At 54.7% G+C, this 22,090-nt stretch overlaps 1 protein-coding gene across 3 annotated transcripts in view; it reads left to right on the top strand.

The window, feature by feature from the left end:
- Nucleotides 1–22,090, top strand: part of FSTL4 (follistatin like 4) — a 725,863-nt gene that overhangs the window by 570,840 nt on the left and 132,933 nt on the right. For all 3 annotated transcript variants that reach the window (XR_014838793.1, XM_085014566.1, XM_021084752.2), the window contains exons 5-6: nucleotides 12,131–12,324; nucleotides 15,905–16,028. Coding sequence is in view for 2 of the 3 variants with exons in the window: in XM_085014566.1 (XP_084870692.1) it covers nucleotides 12,131–12,324; nucleotides 15,905–16,028 (318 nt within the window). In the remaining variant the exon portion in view is untranslated. The remainder of the gene's footprint in view (nucleotides 1–12,130; nucleotides 12,325–15,904; nucleotides 16,029–22,090) is intronic.

Below are 22,090 nucleotides of genomic sequence, written 5' to 3'. Positions count from 1 at the left end.
GCTGGGGATTCCTGGGTCCAAGCCAACAGCCCCAGACAACACTAAGGAGGGAAAAATTTAGCCCGGGATGTGCCGGGCATGGGAGACACCAGCTCAGAGTCCTCCAGGTCCCAGCCACCTCTACCAGGGCTACCAGCAAGGACAGAACCAGGATGGAACCCAGTTCTGGAGAAAGGGGGAGGGGGGTGGGTCATGCCCTCACCCTGGTGGTGCCCACGTGGGGCCTCTGGTTCTCAGTGGGGTGGGCATGAAGGTGAAGCCCCTTCCTCAGGCAATGCTGCTGGTGCCCGGCCCAGGGCATAGCTGGCACCTTCTGTCTCCCTGTGCTTGCTCATCGCAGGCTGGGCTGGTGCACAGGTACGCGTGTGCCCATGGCCCAGCCTTGGGGCTGCATGTGCACACTCTTCCTGCTGTCCTTCAAAATCCCAGAACCAAGGCGCATCAAAAGGAAAGGCCGCCACCTCCACCCACTAAGATGGCTATGGTCAATAAAACAGAAAATAATAAATGTTGGCAAGAATGAGGAGAACCTGGAACCCTTATGACACTGAGGGAATGTCACATGGTGTGACTGCTGTGGGAAATGGTATGATGGTTTCTCGAAAAATTTTAAATAGAACCACCACGGGATCCAGCAGCTCTACTTCTGTAATCATATCCAACTTCCGTTTCTGGGGCCATATCCAAAAGAACTGAAAGTAGGCTCATGGAGTTCCCATCGTGGCTCAGTGGACATGAATCTGACTAGCATCCATGAGGACACAGGTTCGATCCCTGGGCTTCCTCAGTAGGTTAAGGATCTAGTGTTGCCGTGAGCTGTGGTGTAGGTTGCAGATACAGCTTGGAGGCTCAGATCCCACGTTGCTGTGGCTCTGGCGTAGGCCAGCAGCTACAGCTCCGATTGGACCCCTAGCCTGGGAACCTTCATGTGCTGTGGGCGTGGCCCTAAAAAGACAAAAAAGAAAAAAGAAGGCAGGGTCTTGAGGAGACTTTTGTGCATCCATATTCGTAGCAGCTTTATTTATTCACAATAGCTGAAACCCAGAAGCAACTCAGTGTCCATCAGCCAGTGAATGGCGAAGCAGAATGTGGTATACATACAAAGAAATATTATTCATCATTTAAAAAGGCAGGACAGGAGTTCCCGTTGTTTCCGTGGCACAGCGAAAACAAATCCAACTAGGAACCACAAAGTTGCAGGTTCAATCCCTGGCCTCGATCAGTGGGTTGAAGATCCGGCATTGCCATGAGCTGTGGTGTAGGTTGCAAACGCAGCTTGGATCTGGTGTTGCTGGGGCTGTAGTGTAGGCCGGCACTGTTGCTCCGATTGGACCCCTAGCCTGGGAACCTCCATGTGCTGCAGGTACGGCCCTAAAAAGCCAAAAAAAAAAAAAAAAAAAAAAAGGCAGGACATTCTGACATATGCTGCACCATACATGAACCTGGAAGACATCATGCAAAGTGAAAGAAGCCATGCACAAAAAGACAAATACTCCGTGATTCCATTTATTGGAGATACTTAGAGTATTCTAGAGTCACAGAGACAGAAGGTTGGGTGATGGTTGCAAGGGCTGAGGGGAGGGTGGTTTAGAAGATGTCTGTTTAATGGGAACAGAGCTTGCGTTTTACATATGGAAAGAGTTGCAGGCATGGGTGGTGGTGGTGATAGTGGTACAGCATTCCCAGTGTAGTCCATACCGCTGAACTGCAGGCTTATAAATGGTTTAAATAGTAAGGTTTTGCATTATATGTCTTTTAGCACGGTAAAAAAAAAAAAAAAAAAAAAAAAAATTGCAGGGGAAACCAGATTTCAGTTGTTCCCTGTGAGAATCAAATCCATGTTCTCATAGCCGATATTTTATAAAGTCCCTGGATTGTCTGGAAATTAATAGGGGCCTTAACCAAAACTGGGTTGTAAGGGAGAAATCCAAGAAAAGTCCTGGGCATTTAACATGTCTTTCACTATGGAAATATTTGGGCACCCGCTGCCCACAGTGGTCAGTCGTCAGCCCCGGCACGTGTGTCCTGCGAACACAGCAGCTGCAGATGCAGCCGGTGATGGGCGTGTTCCGGTGACAATCTGAATATTCAAGTGATATTGCTTCTATAGGGACAAGTCTCCATACTGGTGAGTTATTCTTGATAAAGTTGTAAACCAGATTTACGATATACAGCCCAGGTGCCTCCTTGGAAACGCCTTGCCAAACCCTGGGGCAGGGGGCGGGGGACAGAAGTGTTTTGTATGTGTTAGGTTCTAGTAACCACAGAATAGTAACTAGATATTTCACTCCAAGAACTGTCCACAGGGGACATCTGAAAACGTGTACAAGATGCCAGCCCTCTGTGTTGGGCAGGACTTTGCTTCAAAGAGCAGGATCACCAAGGGCCCCTGGACCCACCTGTTAAGCCCAATCATTGTGAGAACCCGAAATACCCTCACGGAATTCCAAAAATGCATCCTGGGAACAGCAGCGCCCTTCTTGAGGTCAATGATGGAGCGCCTGCCCTGTGCTGAGAGTCCCAACGGAGCCAAGTGTTTGCTTTGCTTTCCTTTGTCCCAGCCACTGACAGAGCCGGAGTGACAGCCTCCAGCCCTGCGGCATCTCTGATCGAGGTCTTCCTCAGCTCAGGGGCCACGCAAAGACCACAGAAGCACAAAGCTCAAAGCAACAACATTACTGGACATCTCTGACACCTGAGGAGCTAAAGTTTTTCCATCTTAGTAGCAGGACTCTTCCCTTTGGCGAGGTATTCGGGGGCACAAAGCCTCTTGGCAGTTCTCAGGAACAAAACCGATGGAGTTAGAGCAGGTGTGCCCACTCTCTCCCCCCCTCGCCCGCCCCAGCTCCCCCATCACTGGCCACCGCCTGGTCCAGCACTCCTGCTTCTTCTCTGGGTGCAGGTGAGGGCAGGGTGGGAAGCGGGCAGGGGGCTAAGCTTCCAGGCAGAGCAGCAGGGGCCCCAGGGTCTGTAAGGAGTCAGTATCCTCCTTCTAGAAAGCGTGGGTGACCTGGTGGGGCACCAGATTGTGTGGGTTACCCACAAACACAAGAGTGAAAACTTAAGTTCTTAATGCCCCGTGGGCTTTAGCATTTATTCAAGTTATCAAACATTATTCTTGCACGCCAGGGCCACGTGATAGATGTGCCAGTCAACCGTAAAAAGTGTGTGTGGATCCCTCTCCCAGGAATCCAACCAATTTTGCTTTCTCTAATAGGAAGAGAAGAGAGGATTGTAAATGTCATACGGCAGATTGTGTAGCCACATCAATGGAACCAGGCATTCATGAGCAAATGTACCATTTATCTAGGAAAGCTCTGGGTGGTTTTGTTCATTTAAATCACCTGATGCTGGGGCGAAAATTGAGATGCGGGTTTGTCCATGGATTCAGGTGTAAGGGGAGGCGGTAGCCTCCACCCGGCATCTGACCTGGCTTGATCAGCGATGGTGCAGCAGCTGGGGCAGGGGGAGCGTGGTCTACGTGGCGTGTGTATTGGGCCAGGCCAGACAGGAGGCCACATGGAGCCTTGGATGTACAGATCCGGTGGGTGGGCCCCGAGTGGGCCCTGTCCCTTCAACCCAGAACCTTCCAAAGAAGCTGGGAGGACACCCAGGACAGACCAGGGGAACAAGCAGAGGTGCAAGGATGCTTAGCCAGCCTGATGCTAGGTCCCCTCTGGGGTCTGGAATGATGAGAGGCGGCTCATGAGTGGTGGTGGCCTGTTGCCGATTCTGGGGTTGGGACTAGCGAGTGAAGAGGGGACCCAGGTGGAGCCCAGAGTGATGGCAGTGTGGGAAGCAAGCCGAGCACCCCAAAACCAGGGCAGGCAGCAGCTCGCCAGGGCCCTCGGGGCCCGTGGTGATGTCCAGTGTGGGTCCCCAAGGCCACTTCCCTAAGGGACTGAAGACATTCACGCAGGAGATGCATAGGCGTTAGAGCACAGTCTATGGAGGAGATGAGAGTGAGTGGCTGGGAGCAAACAGAAGCAGCTCCTTGGAGCTGGGCCTTGGCGGAAAAGTCAAGTTTGAGAAGAGGGCCTTCGAGGAAGGGGTACCTCGGAGCAGATCTGCAGGCCGCCCCATCACAGCTCAGGCCATGTCATAAACACCTCCCAGGGGGCCTGAGTATGACAACAGAAGTCACAGGCCCCAGGGCACAGCCAGCAGGGAGTCACCAGGCAGCATGGCTTTGAATACACCTGTTGGTGTCTGTCTGGGGATTATGAGGCCACCATATCATGTGTCGCCAGGAATTTTCAGACCTTTGTGGCTTGGTCAACACCGTCAGTAATCCTACCTCATCTTAGTGGAAACGTTTCTGAAAGATTAAGCCCATTGGTTTTGGCATTTATTGTTAATTGAATTTTCCCAGAAATGGCAGCCGAAAGATTGTTCATGTTCATGAATTTACATCAAGTTAAACATCTGTTCCTCTTAAGCTAGACTCCAGTAAAGTTATGGCGGCTCATAAATTAGACCACGGAGGAAAGCGCTTTTTGCTCCGTGCACAGCTTAGCAGTTTCAAAATAGACCCCAGAATGACACATTGCCACGGAGGCGCATGTAACACAACCACGTTCAGCTGCGATGTTAGTGCCAGACGATTAAGCTAGGGTTTTGCTTGGGTGGAGATGATCACAGCTTTGTCTGCGGCAGTGACATTACGTATCAGGACAGCTGAAGGCAGGGAACCAGGGCTGCTGATGTTTGGGCGGGGGTCAGGGGAGAGGCTGCCTGTGAGTGGATCCAACAGCAGCCAAGAGGTTGTGGACACATCTAGTCTCTCTGCCGGGCCCCCTCTAGGGGTTCTTCCAGGTGAGGGGCTCGGGATCTGTGCCTAGGTGCTGGGCCATCCCAACAGGTGGAGGAAGAACTGGAGTCCAGAGGGTGTGGCGTGACGGCATGGCTGACCACTGTGCGACTTCCAAAGGGCTGGCCTGTGTGTGGCTGGGAACGAGCTGCCCTCCCCCAGATGCTGGCATCTCAGAGCATCCCCCACCAGCCCATGCCCAGCATTTTGTCCCCCTGCTCCTTTGCCCCCACCCATCCCCAAAAGGAATGACTTCTGTAACGGCAGAGGAGTTCTCTGTGGTATCAAGTAGTAATCCGTGTCCCGCAGACCCCTCTCCAGGAAATTCAGGGTTTGCGGGAGACTCTGGAAGTGCAAGGCCACCCCAGTGAGGGAAGCGCCAGCATCCTGAAGATCCATCAGGGGGCTGGGCTCTTCCTAGGGGCCTTGGGATCCCCCTCCCCTGACCCCCCAATTCTGCCCATGTATGAAGCTCTCCCTGGGAACACAGAGTGTCGCCCGGGTCAGCCTCGTCCTCAGTTACTGATCAGAGCCTTGGTTTGAGACCAGACCTTTCCCAAAGCTGTGCGGTGGCCAAATTCACCTTCAGGCCTCCCCTCTTAGGTTGCTGTTCCAAGAATAGGGCCCCCTGCCTGGCCTCTTGGCGGGGTTGTCTGGAGACGTCCTGGCCAGTGATCTGGTGGAACCAGAGGACCGACCCTTTCATCGTCCTTCTTTCCAGAGGCAGGTCCCAAGGACCCCTGACCCCAGGAGGCTTGGAGGAGACATTTCCATGCCAGCCAGTGTCCAGCAGGGCAGCACCCCTCGGTGGCTCCCAGCACCTTTCCGCCACCACTCCCAGCCTGGCTGTGCTGGACCACACTCTGTGGGGCCACCTTTGCAGGTTTTGGGGTGCTCCCACGAGCGAGGCAGGCCCCCTCCCACCAGGAGCTGATATGATGAATGACACAGGCTCCCAGCCCCCTTCAGTGTTCCAGACCTCGGTCCCTGGCGCTCAGCCTGGCTGGGATTGTCCCCTCCTCAGGGCAGGACATCAGCCACTCTCTGAACCCCCTGCCACCCCTTTCCACCAAGAGGCCACAGTTGGCCAATCAGCAGGCATTTAATGAGCACCTTCTGCATACAGGTGCATCGGCCAGGTGCTGGGGTCCCACCTGCAACAAGGCAGGGCCCTGGCCTCCAGGGGCTCCCACCCGATGGGGCAGCCTGACACCAACAGTGTGTGAATAACGAAGAGTGAAGGCTGGGGAAAGGGGCAGGGCACGGGGGACCCCTTTAGATGGTGGGGTGGCATTTTGGAAAGGGAAGCAGTCAGAGATGGCCCCTCCCCATCTCCCACACTACCGGCCACCCTAGCGCCAGGTGTCTACAGCCCAGCCCCTCTCCTGCCTCCAGGTGGCCCCAGAATCTGGGACCTGGGCCTCTGCGGGGCCTTGACTGTACGGCTGGTCTGGCTCTTGGGTAGATCCTGAGCTTCCTGCTGCCTGGCCGGCGCTCCTACCTGCTCCCGCTGGACAACCCGCCTTTCCTTGACGCTCCGGAGCCACCAGCCCCTCCCGCACCCGGGACCGAAGTTCTGTCTGTCACAGAATAAAGGCCGTCCTTTTGAGGCCCCATCATACAGGCGCCCACGTGGCTGATAGACTATTCACCATGTCTCCCTTGTTTCTCTTTGTTTTGCAACAGAAAGTGTGCCTTTGACGGACGTTTAATTCCAGAGGCTGCTACCTGCGTCCTATCTCTCTTTGCTCAAAAAATTAAATGCGGATGTGCCTGGGCTCCGGCTCTAATAATCTCCATCGGCGCGGAGGGAGTGTGGCTGGAATAGGAGAACATTAGAATCTTCAAAGAGGGACAATTATGGGGGGAACTAGATTAATGAGGTGTCATAACAACTTAGCCAGATCTGCGGCTGACCTTTCTCGTGGAGAACGGGCTTGATAAATGTAGTTCATTACCAAGTTCTGACATGAAAATAGGATCACCCTCTGGGCTCCTCCGCAGGCTGATCAATATTTTATCGGCCAAAGCAGGCCTGGTCTGTGAGCAGGAGGAGCCCCGCACACACGTGCTGACGGCAAGCCCGAGGCCTGTGCCGGGGGCTGGCCAAGCGGGGCCGGTGCTGCCACACAGAGGGCACCGCGGCCGGCAGGGGGCGGAGGGCTGGTCCCTCCCCAGGGTCAGTTGGGGATTCTCATCACAGTCAGCCTGTGGCCTAGCCCCTCCCTGAGGGGCCTCGGAGCTGGATGTTTACGGGGATGGGAAGGGCTTCAGTGGCCAGCTGTGCCACCCCAGGCATCAGTGACGGGGACAAAGACAGAGGCTCCAGGTCTGTTTCATGCAGAGAAGCTCTCAGGCCTGGCTGACTGCTTGGATATCACAGAGTCCTCTCGCATCTCCTTTTATATCAGGACCCTGTCAGGTGGCAGGAGCTGTTGTTGCCTCATTTTTTTTTTTTTTTTTTGTTGCCCCCTTTTTTTTTTTTTTTTTTTTTTTTTTTTTTTGGTCTTTTAGCCATTTCTAGGGCCACTCCCACGGCATATGGAGATTCCCAGGCTAGGGGTCTAATCGGAGCTGTAGCCACCAGCCTACGCCAGAGCCACAGCAACGCGGGATCCGAGCCGCGTCTGCAACCTACACCACAGCTCACGGCAACGCCGGATCCTTAACCTACTGAGCGAGGCCAGGGATCAAACCCACGACCTCATGGTTCCTAGTCGGATTCGTTAACCACTGAGCCACGATGGGAACTCTTGTCGTTGCCCCATTCTAAGGTAGGAAGTAGGGGCTGGGGGGGGGGGGCAAATGCCTTTCCTAGAGTCGCCCAGCCACTCAAAGGCAGGGCCAGGTGGTCACCTGCCACCCTGTCCAGTGCTCCGTCCAGTCGTGCAATGACTGTCATTCATGAAGTTCAGGTGCACGTAGCCCCCCTTAATGAAGCCTGTCTCTACTTTATGACCCCAGGAAAGCTTGTTACAGGGTGGTCGTTCCCCCGCCTCCAGCATCTTCCTGAGAGACTCTGCCCTGGAGCCACAGGACTCGGTCTGCAACCACATCCACAAGCCTTTAAGACTGCCATGCTGCATCCCAGTGGCTTAGAACTTGGGACCCCACAGAAAGATGTAGCAGACGCTGATAACACCCCATCCCATTTCCCGCCATCAACCCAGAGGTCATGTGCAGCTTTGGTGGATCATTCCTGTAACACTTGTAAATAGCTTCCAACCTCACCTTCAGCCTGAGGGCCTTTTCTGGCCTCAGGCAGGTGCTGCAGAGTCCGAATGTGCTGGATTGGGGCAGGGTTGATGCCCCCAGAGCCACCCTCAGCCTCTGAGCCAGGAGTTGGTGGGAGAGCACGCCGCCTCGCACCTCTGTGGAGCAGCTCCGAGGCACCGGCACCGCAAGCGGCAGTGACAACCCACATGACGATAAGAATGACCCCTTGGGTATGGAAGCTCTTGCCCAAATTGCATAGAGGGAGGAGGAAGACCTGAAAACAGGCTGTGTGGGCTGGGACTCGGGCCTGTGCAGCAGACAAGACCACCAGAGCTCGGCGAGTCTGGCCCAGCGCTGGGATCACCTGTGCAGGGGGCCTGGCTTCACCTCCAGCCGGCCTCCAGAGGCAGGTTATGGGTCCTTTCTTTTCTGTCATGGACTCATCTGTACTTCACAAGTGCTTGTCAGGGGACACGTCTTTCTTGTACAGTATGACAAAGGTTCCAACCTGGCAGCAGATTGGGAGCCTGCAGCTAAAGACCGGGTCTGGCAGATTCACAAATGTGCTCGGTGAGGCGCTCCATGCGGACCCCCTGTGACCAGCAGGGTCGTGGTGAAAAAGATAAACCCAGGGATGTGTTAAATTGGCATCTTCATACGCCTTGCTCGGAAGCCATGCATCCTGGAAACCCAGAGGGACACTTTCGAGAGGACACTCCTTGCTGGAGATGAAGCTTCAAAGGACTTGCTGGGAGTCTGGATTGAGGAGTCTCAAGTGACCCTCTCCATGCGTGGCGAAAGGCTGCATTAGGGTGTCTTTCCTCTGGTGCTGGTGGCCCCCAGAGCTATAAGGATATTAGAGGAGCTCGGGAATGTTGGACCAATGATTTAATTGTTTGAGGTTGAAACGCATATCAAGTTAAGCAGTAAGGCACGACTGCTCCAGGGATAAAGCAGGACTTCAGATGGTCTTCCCAGAGCCACCCACTTCAGCTCGGGACTCACAGGCACAGTGAGATCCCCAGTAAAGGAAAAAAGGATGGCAGGAGTTTGGCAGAGTGTGAACTGCAGGGCCTGGCATCCTGCCTGGCTCCACACGTCACTCCAGCCTTGTCCCGTGTGCCCTCCCCGCCTCACTGCCGCCCCGCCCCACCAGCTTCCCCAGGGGCTCCGGATGCACTGTGCCATCCGGATGCCCCTGCACCTGCGAGGCCTGCAGCCTGGCACCCCTTTCCTCTGCCTCCTTCTCCCTCAGCTCCCTCATTCTGCAGGTCTCATCCTTAGGGAGACTCGCCTCCCCGCCGGCTGTGTGAGCTCTCCCTCATGGGCAGCCTTGATGCCCAGGATGGAAGCTCCCTCAGAGCCTCCATGTGTTACTCAGCAGCATGCATGGTTTATGAGGAAATGCTGATAAAAGGACAGGGAGGGCACGGCTGGTGTGAATCCCAGCAGGGAGCCAGGCTCGGGGCTCGGGGAGGTGGCCCTGGAGACGGGGGCCCTTCACCCTTCCCCCCATAAGTTGATTTCTAGACCTGTACGCGCCTTATTGACTAGAAGGCATGAGCTGGGCAGTTGCCAGGATGGAGAAGCCACTGTGAGTTCACGAAGAGCTGTAGGGAGGTGATGGGAGGGGCGGGGCCTGGGGAGGATGCTGCAGCCTGCCTGGCAGGACCCCATTGCTGGATTCCCTGGCCTGCAGGGTGGCCAGCCAGTGATGTCTGGCTGTGGACCCCTGGCCCAGGACAGCAGGCACCTCAGAGATCGGTGCCCACCAAGGATCGTGAGGAAGATTGGGGGTTGAAAGGACCAGTGAGGCTGAGACATCTCTGCCCACCTGACCTGGCCTGGCCCATCCTCCAGGTGGCCCTGCTGTGGTTTTTTAGGCTTCATTGTCCCTTTGCATTTGTGAGTCAAGTCTCCGATCAGCCCCGTTTCCATCTGCTGTGTGCGCCAGCTCCCCAGCCTGCAGGCGGGAATGCCTGTCCGGGACAGCCTGACAGGCTCTGAAATCCAGGTCCCTGCACATCCTCCACACAGAGACTCCCCACTGCCATTGCCACCAAAGCTCCTATCTCCCCTCATCCCCAGCATCCAGCTGCTGTCCATTCACCAGGACCAGTTTTCCAAGATGTGGGCCAAACACTTCCTCTGCCTTCCACAGATGGACCTCTGCCTGGGCTCAGGAAGCAGAAGAACCCTAGAAGCTGCCACGTGTCCCCCTGGGACACGGCCATTGGTTCCCACCCTGCGCAGCTGTACAGACCTGAGTATCGGGTCTGCCAGCCAGGGGCCCTGAGAGCTCCCAGGAGCGGATCGCCTGCTGGGCCATAGTGGCAGGCTAGCGAGCTTGGGGGATGGGCAAGCTATTCCTAGCAGAGCATGGAAATTCCCAGCGAGCAAATAGATTTGATTATATTGAACAGAGCAATTGATTTTTTTTCTAAATAAACATGCAGGAGGAAATAGAACGGGCATCTGTTTCTCACAAGAATCAATTGACCCTGAATTGGAAGAAAATCTGGCAATGCAAACATGCACAAGAGAAAGTGGTTGGACCATCCAGGCTTGTCTAGTGAGGGAGGCAGAGAGACAGACAGACGTCCCCCCACCAAGCAGCTTCCCTGTGTGTTGCTCTTAAGCAAATACGGTTCCAGTAATGGTACGGGGAAGAGTAGCTGTCATTTCCTAAGGCTTTACTGGGTGCCAAGCCAGTGTTAAGCTTTTATGTACCTATGTTTTTTAACCCTCTTTGCAGCCCTGTGTGCATGGCCCCGTTCTCCCCATTTCACAGATGCCATCACTGAGGCACCTTATACAAAGTACACACTCAGGCAGCCGCAGAGCTGGGACTCAAACCCAGCGGGCTCCAGAGCCAATGCTCTTTTTTTTTGGTCTTTTTGCCATTTCTTGGGCCGCTCCCACGGCATATGGAGGTTCCCAGGCTAGGGGTCCAATCGGAGCTGTAGCCACCGGCCTACGCCAGAGCCACAGCAACGCGGGATCCGAGCCGCGTCTGCAACCTACACCACAGCTCACGGCAACGCCGGATCGTTAACCCACTGAGCAAGGGCAGGGATCGAACCTGCAACCTCATGGTTCCTAGTCAGATTCGTTAACCACTGCGCCACGACGGGAACTCCAGAGCCAATGCTCTTCAGCATGCGTTATGTAGACTCTCCCACCCTGAGCTATGCGCCAGGGTCCTGCTCTGGTCCCTTCCTTCCCAACGGCACTCTGTCTTCAACCTGGAAAGGAGGTTGGGCCCACACCGTGCTCCAGGACTCAGCAAACCCAGCCGCTAGACGTACACACTCCATCCCGGGAGGTGGGGAGGTGGGCCTGGAGGGGCTCTTGGGCGCTGCAAATAGCCGCATAGCCCTTTGGGGGGAACAAACTCACGCCCTGTTCCCAGCGAGATAAATGATGTCATGTCACAGGGCATCAGCGGCCCCGTTTGCCAGAACCCTGTGTGGTTCTGATGCTGGGAGCAAGCACGGCCGTGATAAAAGGCCTGAGCATAATGGGCTGCGTGCGTAGGTTTTAATTTCGTCAAAGCTGCCTTTTGTTTCTTGGTCATCAGCTTGTATACACGTGTTCGTTTTGAAGTAATCCAGCTCTGGGACTGTACCTAATTATCTTAAGCAGGGCTTATTAGTCCTGTTCACTGAAACTCCCTCATCTATGAGGCCACGGATGCCAAAGCAGCCTTGAAGGTGGGATTAAGGCAAAGACGAGCTATTGCAGAAGGGGATCTGGGCCGGCTTTCCTAAAGCCACGGCGGGGCTGCCGCTGGGACCTCCCCTGGACGTATGGCAATCACTCTGGCGTGTCATAGGTGCTGGCATATCATAGGTGCTCAATAAACATTTGTGGAGGGACAGACAGACTCCTTCCAGTGTTTGTATCATGTGTAGCCAGTATCTGATGCTCAAGAGATATTTCTGGGGTATTCTGGTAGGCAGATGGATGAATGGCTCTCATCTCCTCGGGTTGCACCCTGCACGCACGTGGTGGAAACCTGGTAACTTGATGGGTGGGATTCATGGACGCTTTCTCAAGCCTAAGGGAGGCGTCTCACTGCGGTCACCTCGTCTTCCCTCCCAGGTGACCCGTGCACCATGGCTGACTATGCCCGCCTGAAGAAGGTCCTTCTGGCCCTGCAGACCCGCCTGCAGCCACCCCACGAAGGGGACGGCTGGCCGGACCCTGCCTCCCAGAAGCGCTTCCTGGTGGAATCTCTGTTTAAGGACTTGGATGCAGACGGGGACGGCCACCTCAGCAGCTCTGAATTGGCCCAGGTGGGTACAGCACTGGGTGAAATCTCCTCGGGGAGGGATCCTGGGCTCCATTTGGCCTGTGAAGAACAGAGCCACGTGGGGAGAGCCATTTGTAAGCAGCTGCAAAACAGGATGCTGAGGCAGCCTCGGCCCTGCAAGAAAAAGCCATCCCCTGGGAGTCGGAGAGGCTGTTTAACACCTCCTGAGACCCGCTGACAAACACTGATGTCGCTGGCTCCTCCCAGCCTGCTACCTTCAGCCAATATTTGTAAACAAGCTCGGAGGCTCGCTGGCACAACCCACACTGGCAGGGGGCGGGGCTCTGAGGTGTTTATTAGGAAAGACGTCTTTTCTTCCCTCAGCAGGTCTGGTTGGAGCCTGGGTGTCCCCACCTCTTCTCCCCTGTGACCTCTCCCTGGGGCCATGTCCGGGTATCAGCAGCCCACACCCCCAGCCCGCTGGCCTGCAGGAAACCTGTGGCCACCCCCAAGCACTGCTCTTTCTTTAGAGAAAACACCTGAATTGAGCCCCATGGTCTGTCTCCCAACCATAGCACACGTGGCCGTGCGAGGTGGCCCAGGGGCAGTGAGTGTCTGCAGCCAGAAGTAGCAAGGAAGGAGCAGCCGAGGGCACCAGCACGCCAGCTGCAGGAGGGGTGCTGGTGGCAGAAAGGCAGACTGGGAGCGCCTGAAGATTTGCAGTCCTGCTCCTGCTCTGCTGGGTTGCCTCTGCGGGCTCTGGAGGCACAGCAGGTGCAAAGATATGGAGGGAGGAAGGGGTGAGCTTCCGCAGGCAGGGTGGGAGGGCCCAGCAGCTCCCCCCCAAAGACCACAGAGTGCCCCCCCTGCCGCCAGAGGGCAGGTGGTAAGGACCAGTCCCCATCTTTGACACTGCTTTAAAGAAATCCTTCACGTGGCACGGCAGTGACTTCATCAAGGCTGTCACCAGGTCACCAGGAAGGACCAGGCTGGGGAGGGCCTGCCTGCTTGACGTTAAGCGAGGCCCTTTACCTGTGACGCCCTACACAGATGTGTCTCTCCCTCTACAGGGGAGGAGCTACAAACGCAGACATTACTGTCAAACTGCCTGAGTTCAAGTCCGCCTCCGGCATTCATAAGCTAGTGGGTAGAGGCAGGCAGCTTCACTTCTCTGTGCCTCGTTCCTTGTATGGGACTATTATGGGGTCCCCAGGAAGGTTAGAGGAGCTGAGACATGTGAAGTGCTCAGCCTGGCACGTGGCATATTTCAGTAGGTGACAGCCATCAGCATCATTGTCATCGTCACCTTTTTCGTTGCTATTATTTCCCGCTGAAACCTCTCAGCCACCCTCTGCTGTGCAGTGGATTCTACTGTTATCTCCACCTCACAGATATTTTTTGATTAGGAAGCCTCGGCTCCAAGAAATCCGGTCCCTTGCCTGCGCGCATGCGCTGCCTGGGACGCGGTGGACTAAATGAACCCCAGGGGCGGATGCGCATGGACCCACTCGCTGCACAGTGCAGGGGGCTCCTTCCGCGGGCTCCACCGGATCCCCTCAAGGTCTGCGGAGCCAGCAGGCACCCAGACACTTGACCTTCTCAAGTGCGGCCAGTCCAGAGCCTGCTTCCAGGGATGCACGTGGGACATCACAGCGCCTAAGGCACTTACAGACCAGCTCTGCCCGCCCATGCCTGGGCAGCAGGTGCAAGTCCATCCACAACCTGCACCCAGGGAGACCTCCCAGATACACACCAGCCCGCACGTCATCACCTCCATCAACACTCAGATGCCAGCTATGGCTAAGACCCCAAGGGGCAGGGGCAGGAACCCACAGGTGTTCCCAGCTGTTCTGGGGAGAGTTCGAGTCCTGTTAGCAATGGTTACTTGAGAGAAGAGCCATCTGGCGATTTCCGGGCCACCATCTGGGCAGGGAGCAGAGAGGGCAGGGGCTTGGCCTTGCCCAGGACTGAGATGCCTGTGGGCTCTTGGCACCCCAGGCCCACGTGGCTCCCGGGGAGCTGCCAGGTAGACAGAAATTTCCTGGGCGCATTGCTCTAACCTGGCAGCGATGTGCCCAGAGGCACCTAAAGTCAATAACAAGTGTGGTAATTGCACTGGGACTCCCTCTTTAAAATGTAATGTATTTAAAGTCCATTTCATAAATCTGCCCAGCAGGGCCTGGCTAAAGTGGCCCTTTCCTTAACACCGTATCAGTGGCATCAGGGAAAAACGTGTCGGTCCTATGAAACGTTAATCAATTTCCAATGCAGAAACAGACAAAGGGAAATTTCTGTCTTTGGAAGATTGATTTCAACTGTTATGGTTGATCTCCCTTTTATCGACCAGTCCTGCTTGCTGGGTGAAGGGTCATTTTTTTAACATTATCACATTACATTGCCTTTAATATTAGCAGGCCCAGCTGAGACTGTTAAATAAATAGAAAATACCTCTGGTCCCCTCTCCCCCACAAAATAAAATCACTGCCCTTCTTCTGAGATAGCATCTTGCTCACAAGTATCTCATTCCAGACACATGTGCCCAGAGGTGACTGGTGGTGCTGGAGAGGCCTCTGCCCTGCAGCCCAGGCCACATGCAGGGAGGGGTTCACAACCCCCCACCTGGGGTCCCCAAGACAAAATCCCAAGGGTGTTGGTTTGTGTTCCTGGCTGGCCAAGGCAGGCAGAGGCGGGGGCTCAGGCCTAGGTCAGTGGCATGGCAGCTTCTGCTTTCCGGAAGTGCTGTGGCTGGGACGCGCTGCCCTGACAGACTGGCAGGGGTGGGGAGGGGGGCATGATGGAGCAGGGGCATGATGGAGCAGGGGCCCTTCCTGCCCAACATAGCTGAGACCCCTGAGTGCAGCCACTGTTTGCTGGGTTTATCTGATCAGGCCCCTTCTCTTCCCTGTGTCCCCCATCTGCCACACGAAGAGGGAGACCAGGCGACCACAGGATCCTTCTCACCTCAGATTGCATGGGGACTGCTGGCCCAGGCAGGGAGAAGACAGCCTGGAGTGCGAATCCCGACTTGGCCGCCGTCACTGTGTGACCTAGGGAAAGTCTCTTCCCTCTCTGAGCCTCAGCTTTCTCATCTCTAAAATGAGAAGGTCAGGTGTTCCCATCGTGACTCAGCGGAAATGAATCTGATGAGTATCCATGAGGACGCAGGTTCGATCCCTGGCCTCGCTCCGTGGGTTAAGGATCCAGTGTTGCCAGGAGCTGTGGTGTAGGTCACAGATGGGGCTTGGATCCCGTGTTACTGTGGCTGTGGCTGTAGACAGGTGGCTATAGCTCTGATTGGACCCCTAGCCTGGGAACCTCCATGTGCCTCGGGTGTGGCCCTTGAAAAAAAGACAAAACAAACAAATAAACAAAACCGCCAAAATAAAAAAAAAATAAAATGAGAGGGTCAGGCAAGCCAACAGCAAAGAGATTTGGCTGCTCTGCGTGGCCCACTGAGCTGTTGCCAGGGTCCTTACACACACACACACACAAACACACACACACACACACACACACACACACACAGACCAGTGACTGCGCCCCACTTGGCTTGAGCCACTCCAGCAATGCCCGCAGCTCCGAGCTCGCTCCGGGCTCTACCTTGTCCCTTTCCTCCCCTGCAGCACGTGCTGAAGGAGCAGGACTTGCAGGAGGACTTCCTGGGGTGCTCGCCGGGCGACCTCCTCCGCTTTGATGACTACAACAAAGACGGCGTCCTCACCCTCCGAGAGCTCTGCACAGCCTTCCGTAAGTCAAGCCCCGTCGGGGCTCGCGGTGAGGGTGCAGGCAGCCCTGCGCCAAAACAGTCTAGGGGCCTGGAGTCTCTCCTTGGTTGTCTTCAAGGCTGGCGTATTTTCTGGGTGGAAGCAGCTGAATTTGTTTTGCAACAAGCCTGAGCTTTAGCCAAAGAGTAAGGTGGACGGGGGCGGGGGGGGCACCACTCTGCTCCTTTGGGACAAAAGCTCTTCTCATCGCTGTGTCTGAGGAACCCAGGACCGTGATTTCAGCAAGGCTGGGAGGTCACTGCCTCTCGTCCTTGGGGGATTCCATGACGGCACACGGAGGGAGCAGATGTTGGAGTTCCTGGGTGACCTGGCCCCTTCAGGGAACGCTGCCTAGGGGCAGCTCCTGCAGGAGGGTTCTGGGGGCTTGGCCAGGCAGGAGAGAGGCGTGACTATTCAGGACCTGGAGAGTGAGGGTCCAGGTTGACCAAAGAGGGGTGGGGATCCCTGGAGAAGCAGAGAAAGGGGGCGCTCTGTCTGAAAACGGAGGAGATGCTCGGAGCGGACCTTCTGAGGGGTCACGGGTGTGTATGGCGAGCAGGTGGGGTGACTGAGGACTTGGCTCTTCTCCCTGAACTGCTCCTCCAGGAAATGACCTCGTGTCAGCTGGAGCTGGAGCTGGGACAGGGCTTCTTCCAAAAGATGCGAGATGAGGCATTCCCATCGTGGCCCAGTGGTTAACGAATCCAACAAGGAACCATGAGGTTGCGGGTTCGATCCCTGGCCTCGCTCCGTGGGTTAAGGATCTGGCACTGCCGGGAGCCGTGGTGTAAGTCGCAGATGGGGCTCTGGCATAGGCTGGCAGCTACAGCTCCGATTCGACCCCTAGCCTGGGAACCTGCATATGCCACAGGTGTGGCCCTGAAAAAGACACACACACACACATACACACACACACACACACACACACACACACACAAGATGTGCGATGCAGAGAACTCCAGAGTTGGGGGTGGGGGCGGGGCCCTACCTCGAGACAAGCGACCCACAGAGGGAAAGCCCTTCACGTGGACAGCACACAGGCGCTGCTTAAAGTGGCTCCTGTGTGTGCCCTGCGTGAGACACCCCTGGACATGACCTGCAAGCTCCCAGCTCCCAGTGTCAAGCCCTGGAATTGGGCAAGCAGGGGTGAGATCCCCCCGACTCCCCATCCCCAGGGTGCCCTGTGTACTCAGAGCCTCAGGTCCTGGTGTCCTTGGTCCGGGCCCCAGCCGCAACCTGGAGTTCCGTTTTCCAGGAAGCTCTTCTTGCTTCATGTCGACAGCTCTGTGCGCCGTTGTTATTCTAAACATCTGCAAGGCCCGAGAGGCGGCCTCGTGATTTTTTGGCCAGAAGGACTCTCATGACAGGTAGAAGAGGGACTCGTGTGACCTAAGAGCAGAGAAACCAGTGGAAACATCCACGAGCTGGATACGAGCAGGGCATCTCCAGTCCACGGTGTCCTTGTTACCCGGGGCCCAAGTCCAATCCCCGTTATGGGGCTCTGCCTGATGTACAGCAACTGGGCCGGGCTCCCATCCTCTTCCTTCCTGCCCACAGTTAAGCTGCATGTCCGCCGCTGGTAGTTCCTAAGGTGTGAGTGCACGGGAGGCTCCGTCTGCTGTGGAGGTGTTTGTTTTGTGGATTGAGCAGCTTATTCCCTGAAATAAATTTCTACAGTTTCGAATGTACAGAAGCCCGAGCAACTCTGGAGACCTCGCTCGTGGGACGCTTGTTAGAGTTTCCGGATTTTTGCAAGGCAGTTACGTGGCTGGTAGGTTCACATCAGCCATTGTGGCCGTGTTTGCAACACAGAAATGTACACTATGCGGGTGCTACCAAGGGGCTAGGGAGCTTTTTTCCTTCTAGAGAGTCCGCTGTTGGGCACCGACCTGCCCACACTGCATGAGCCCCTCCCTCCCCTGCCCCAGCATCCGCCTCCCACCGTATCCTCTCCATCCACCTCCCCAGTTGGAACCCCCTTGGTAACACTCATCCCACAGAGGTGAATAAGAAGAGTCGATGTCAGGGCAGATGGCAGGGTGTCCAGCTTTCCACGTCACGCTTTCCGGGGACAGTTCTCGGACCTGACCAGCAATGCTCTCTGGCTCAGGCCCCGCTGCACAAGGAGCTGTAAAGGAAAAACAAGTTGCATGTTAAGAGCTGGGGGCCAGGGCTAGCCTTTCAGGATTTGGGGGATACACCTGGCATCCCACTCAGATGTCCCATGATGGCATCATTAGGCAGAGAATGGCTCTGCTTGGGCACCGTCCTGCCACCTGGCAACTCAGAAGGCTCTGATCCCTGAGCCCGTTTCATAGGAATTGGTCTGGGACCAAGCAGGAGCTCTTGGCTCTACCCTCAAGAAAATGGGAGCATTGGGAGTTCCCGTGGTGGCTCAGTAGTAATGAGAATGTGGGTTCGGTCCCTGGCCTCGCTCAGTGGGTTAAGGATCCAGCGTTGCCGTGAGCTGTGGTGTAGGTTGCAGACACAGCGCAGATCCCACGTTGCTGTGGCTGTGGTGTAGGCCAGCAGCTGCAGCTCCAATTCAACCCCAGCCTGGAACTTCCCTATGCCACAGTACGGCCCTAAAAAGACAGAAAAAAAAAAAAAAAAAAAAGGAAAGAAAATGACAGCATCTCTGTTGCCCCTGATGAAAGACAAGGCCGCCCTGGTCTCCCGGATGAAGGTCATTATAAACAGGAGCTGCCCGTGGAGGGGGAGGGGGGGCATCGGCGCGTCTCCTCCAGTTGTGTGTCTCACGCAGAGTGATGCTCTCTCTGTTTCCCTCATTCCTGGATTATTATTTGAAAAGCTTTATAATCATCATTTTTTAAAGCAAATTGGATTCTGCTGTCGCCTTGGACTTGTTTTGAACCAGGCAGCCAAACCATTCATCACAGCCCAGCCCCCAAAAATAGATATGCAATAAAATGTAAACCCTCGGCCATTAAGGAAGCCGCAAAATGAGTTAACCCCGCCATAAAGGCCCGACACACGACCACTCGGCGTGCACGGGATCAATGGTTTTTCAAAGTCACAGGAACGCTCGACGAAATGCCCATCTGTCTGGGAATGGATTTGTGGTTCAGGGAATGTTAAGTAATTGAAATAAGACATAGAGGTACAACTTACTACCCAGAAATCAATGGGCATTAAAGCAATCCCACTAAAACTCAGCAAGTACCAGCTCAAACATTTCAGCAACAACGTCTTGGATTTAATTTTCGAAACTGAAGCTGACAGGCTGAAAAGGGTTGAGACTTTAAAGCTGTATTTTCTAGTCTCTGCTTTTTTGGGGTTTTGCCTTTTGTCTTTTTAGGGCCGCACCTGCAACAGATGGAGGTTCCCAGGCTAGGGCTTGAGTGGGAGCTGTAGCTGCCAGTCAACACCACAGCCACAGCAGGGTCCGAGCCGTGTCAGAGCTCACGGCAACGCCGGATCCATAACCCACCAAGGGAGGCCAGGGATCGAACCCATGTCCTCATGGATGTGAGTCAGGTTGGTTAACCACTGAGCCACGACAGGAACTCCTCTAGTCTCTATTTTGCCAGGATCCTTGGTTACCAGGCTGGGTGAGATCTGTGGGGTGACTCCTGGCCCTGACTCGTTTGCTCGATTACAGGATGGGTTTGGGGGGAGACTCTTCCCTGGAGAAATGGGTTATATTTACAAGTTTGGGGTGTTGGGGGTGTCTCCTAAATCCCACTTTCTCATGCAGCTGACCTGGCTCAGGCTGGGCCAGTGTGTGCCATTGCCTCCAGTTGGCTGGGGATGATGCCAGGAGTCCCAGGGCTGGTGAGCTGGTTCATGGTGAAGGCTGCACCCTCTTCCTGGCCCTGCAGAACCAGTGTCCCTCCTTCAGGAGGAGGGCAGAGGACAGGTCCCTTAGCCATGGAAGTCAGTTCAGCCTCTTTCTGTCAGAAGACGTGAAGGCTGCTCATCACCCATCTCTGTGTCGTGACAGCAGTGAAATATCAGCCCCCCACCCCCCACCACTGCCATTATTTCTCACCCAGACATTCTCTTCAGGTCGCATTTGGCTTTCCAAATCACAGGCTGATCTCGGACCTAAAGACACAGCATCCTTTCAGCCTGTGCCTCCGCCCCCGCCACCCTCCCCCACCCCCATCAAGCAGAGACCCAGGCTCCAAGGTCACTGGTGAGCAAGACGCATGCCAGCCCTATCTCTTCATCTCCACATATTAATCTCCAAGTTGCTGGCCTAAAAATCTTTTCAATAATGCATGTTTTTATACTTTTCGGAATGCTTGGGTTGGGATCACGGGGAAAACGTTTGCTTAAACGGGGATTTTTCTCTCGCTTGAAATTCATCGCAAGTTCCTTCTGCTTTTTAGAAAGATGCTTGTCCTTTTAATTAATCCTCTGAGAGCGCTGTGCTGCATGCCCAGGAAGCGGTTGCGCAGCTCACGGTGCAGGGTAAAGGGCTTCCGTGCTAATGTTTCAGGATCACGAATGCACAGTGTCCGGGAGGAGAACCCATGTCGGGGGACCGCAGGGAGCTGTGGGAGTCAGCCGCCCTCCCTCGGCTCCAGGCAAGCAGGAAGGAAAAGAGGGGTTTAACCTGATGATAGCGATACCTCCATATCCAGGATACAGAGGAGGGGGTCACCTGGCGAATTTACAGCTGTGTTGTTGTTGTTGTTTTTTGCCATCGTTGCTGCGTAATGAAAGGATGGATGCGGCTCCACCTGGCCCAGTGGTATCTTCTGGAATCAGACACGGTGCTGGGCAAGTTAGCGTAGTCGCCCTCACAGCCACTCAGGGATGAGCAGACTGGTCAAAAAAACAACGGCAACCAACCCTCCCCCAAATCTACCTGCGTCTTTATCTGTGTAGGGCGAGTTTAGCCCGTAAGAATACCACTTTATCCTACGCAGTTGGTTTCCTTAGTTTGGGCTAGCAAATAGCAACATTTCAGTTAGCATGAGGTTTGTCAAACATTTTATCTGAATCTCTTTGGCGCTTGAGTTTGGAGAGCAAGAGTTACCTGTGTGCTGGTGTCGGTGTTGGCGGCGGCTAAGGCCAGAGGTGTGACGACTCCCCCAACCCCAAAGGGAGAAACCGATTGCCTCCTGCTGGACTTGCAAATCAAGTGGCAAAAAGACCTGAGTCACTGCCCTTGGTCCTTCATTTGCTCAAGGGCATAAAAGAGCTAAGTTGGAGGGGCCACGGGAAGAGTTGAAAACTGGAAGGCATCAGGTGTGTGCGTCTCACTCCCCCTTGGCACGGACTTTCTCCTCCCCTCCTGTAGAGGGAGGGGCTCTGAGGAGGCTTCCACAGGAGCTTGTCATGCGCCCTTGAAGCCAAAGTCAGAGTGCCATCAGAAAGCTCTTTTGCTTGTTAATATCAATTTAGCTAGTAATGGGCTCTTACTATTCAAGTTCTATAAAACGATACCTAACATTTATCATGTGTCAGCACCATGTAGTATGTTCCAGTTTCGCAGATGAAAAAATTGAAACTCAGAGACGTTAAGTAGCTAACCCAAAGTCACACAGCCAGCAGGTAGGAGAACCAGAATGGAACCAAATGCCTGATGCCAGAAACATCTCACACATTTAAACACAGGCTGGCAACTTATCAGCATTCTCTAATAAAGAGGATCTCAGACTGTCCCCACAGTGGGTTTCCCTGCATTTCAAGTCCCAGCTTAATGGTCTCTTCCTCCAGGAAGTCTTCCTTAATTTCTCTTCCCTCTCCCAAGCCCTGCACACTTTGTTCTGTGTTCCAATAGCCCTGGGCTCATCTCTGCACAATAACTTGCCTGTGAACTGCATCAGACCTGATTCAAATCCTTGTTCTGCCACTTACTAGCTGTGTGACCTTGGATGGGTATTTACCAGAGGTTAAGTGGAGGTTCTAGTTCTTTATCTCTAATAACCACAAAGTAGGGCTACTCGGCACTAAATGAGATAATACATGTGAAGCAGTTAGAATGGTACCTTGTGGGTAGGTGCCCATTAGCCAGGTGGGTGATGACACTGATGCTAAAGAGTCTGTGTGTTCCCAGCACCCATCCCTCTG

Source organism: Sus scrofa, chromosome 2, assembly GCF_054392235.1.
Source record: "Sus scrofa isolate SSC_HxYL_T2T_F1_AM1 chromosome 2, Sscrofa_HxYL_maternal_Yorkshire_Landrace_v2.0, whole genome shotgun sequence".
Taxonomy (NCBI): domain Eukaryota; kingdom Metazoa; phylum Chordata; class Mammalia; order Artiodactyla; family Suidae; genus Sus; species Sus scrofa.
Note: the sequence above shows the minus strand (reverse complement) of the source record. Positions and strands in the feature narration are given on the sequence as shown.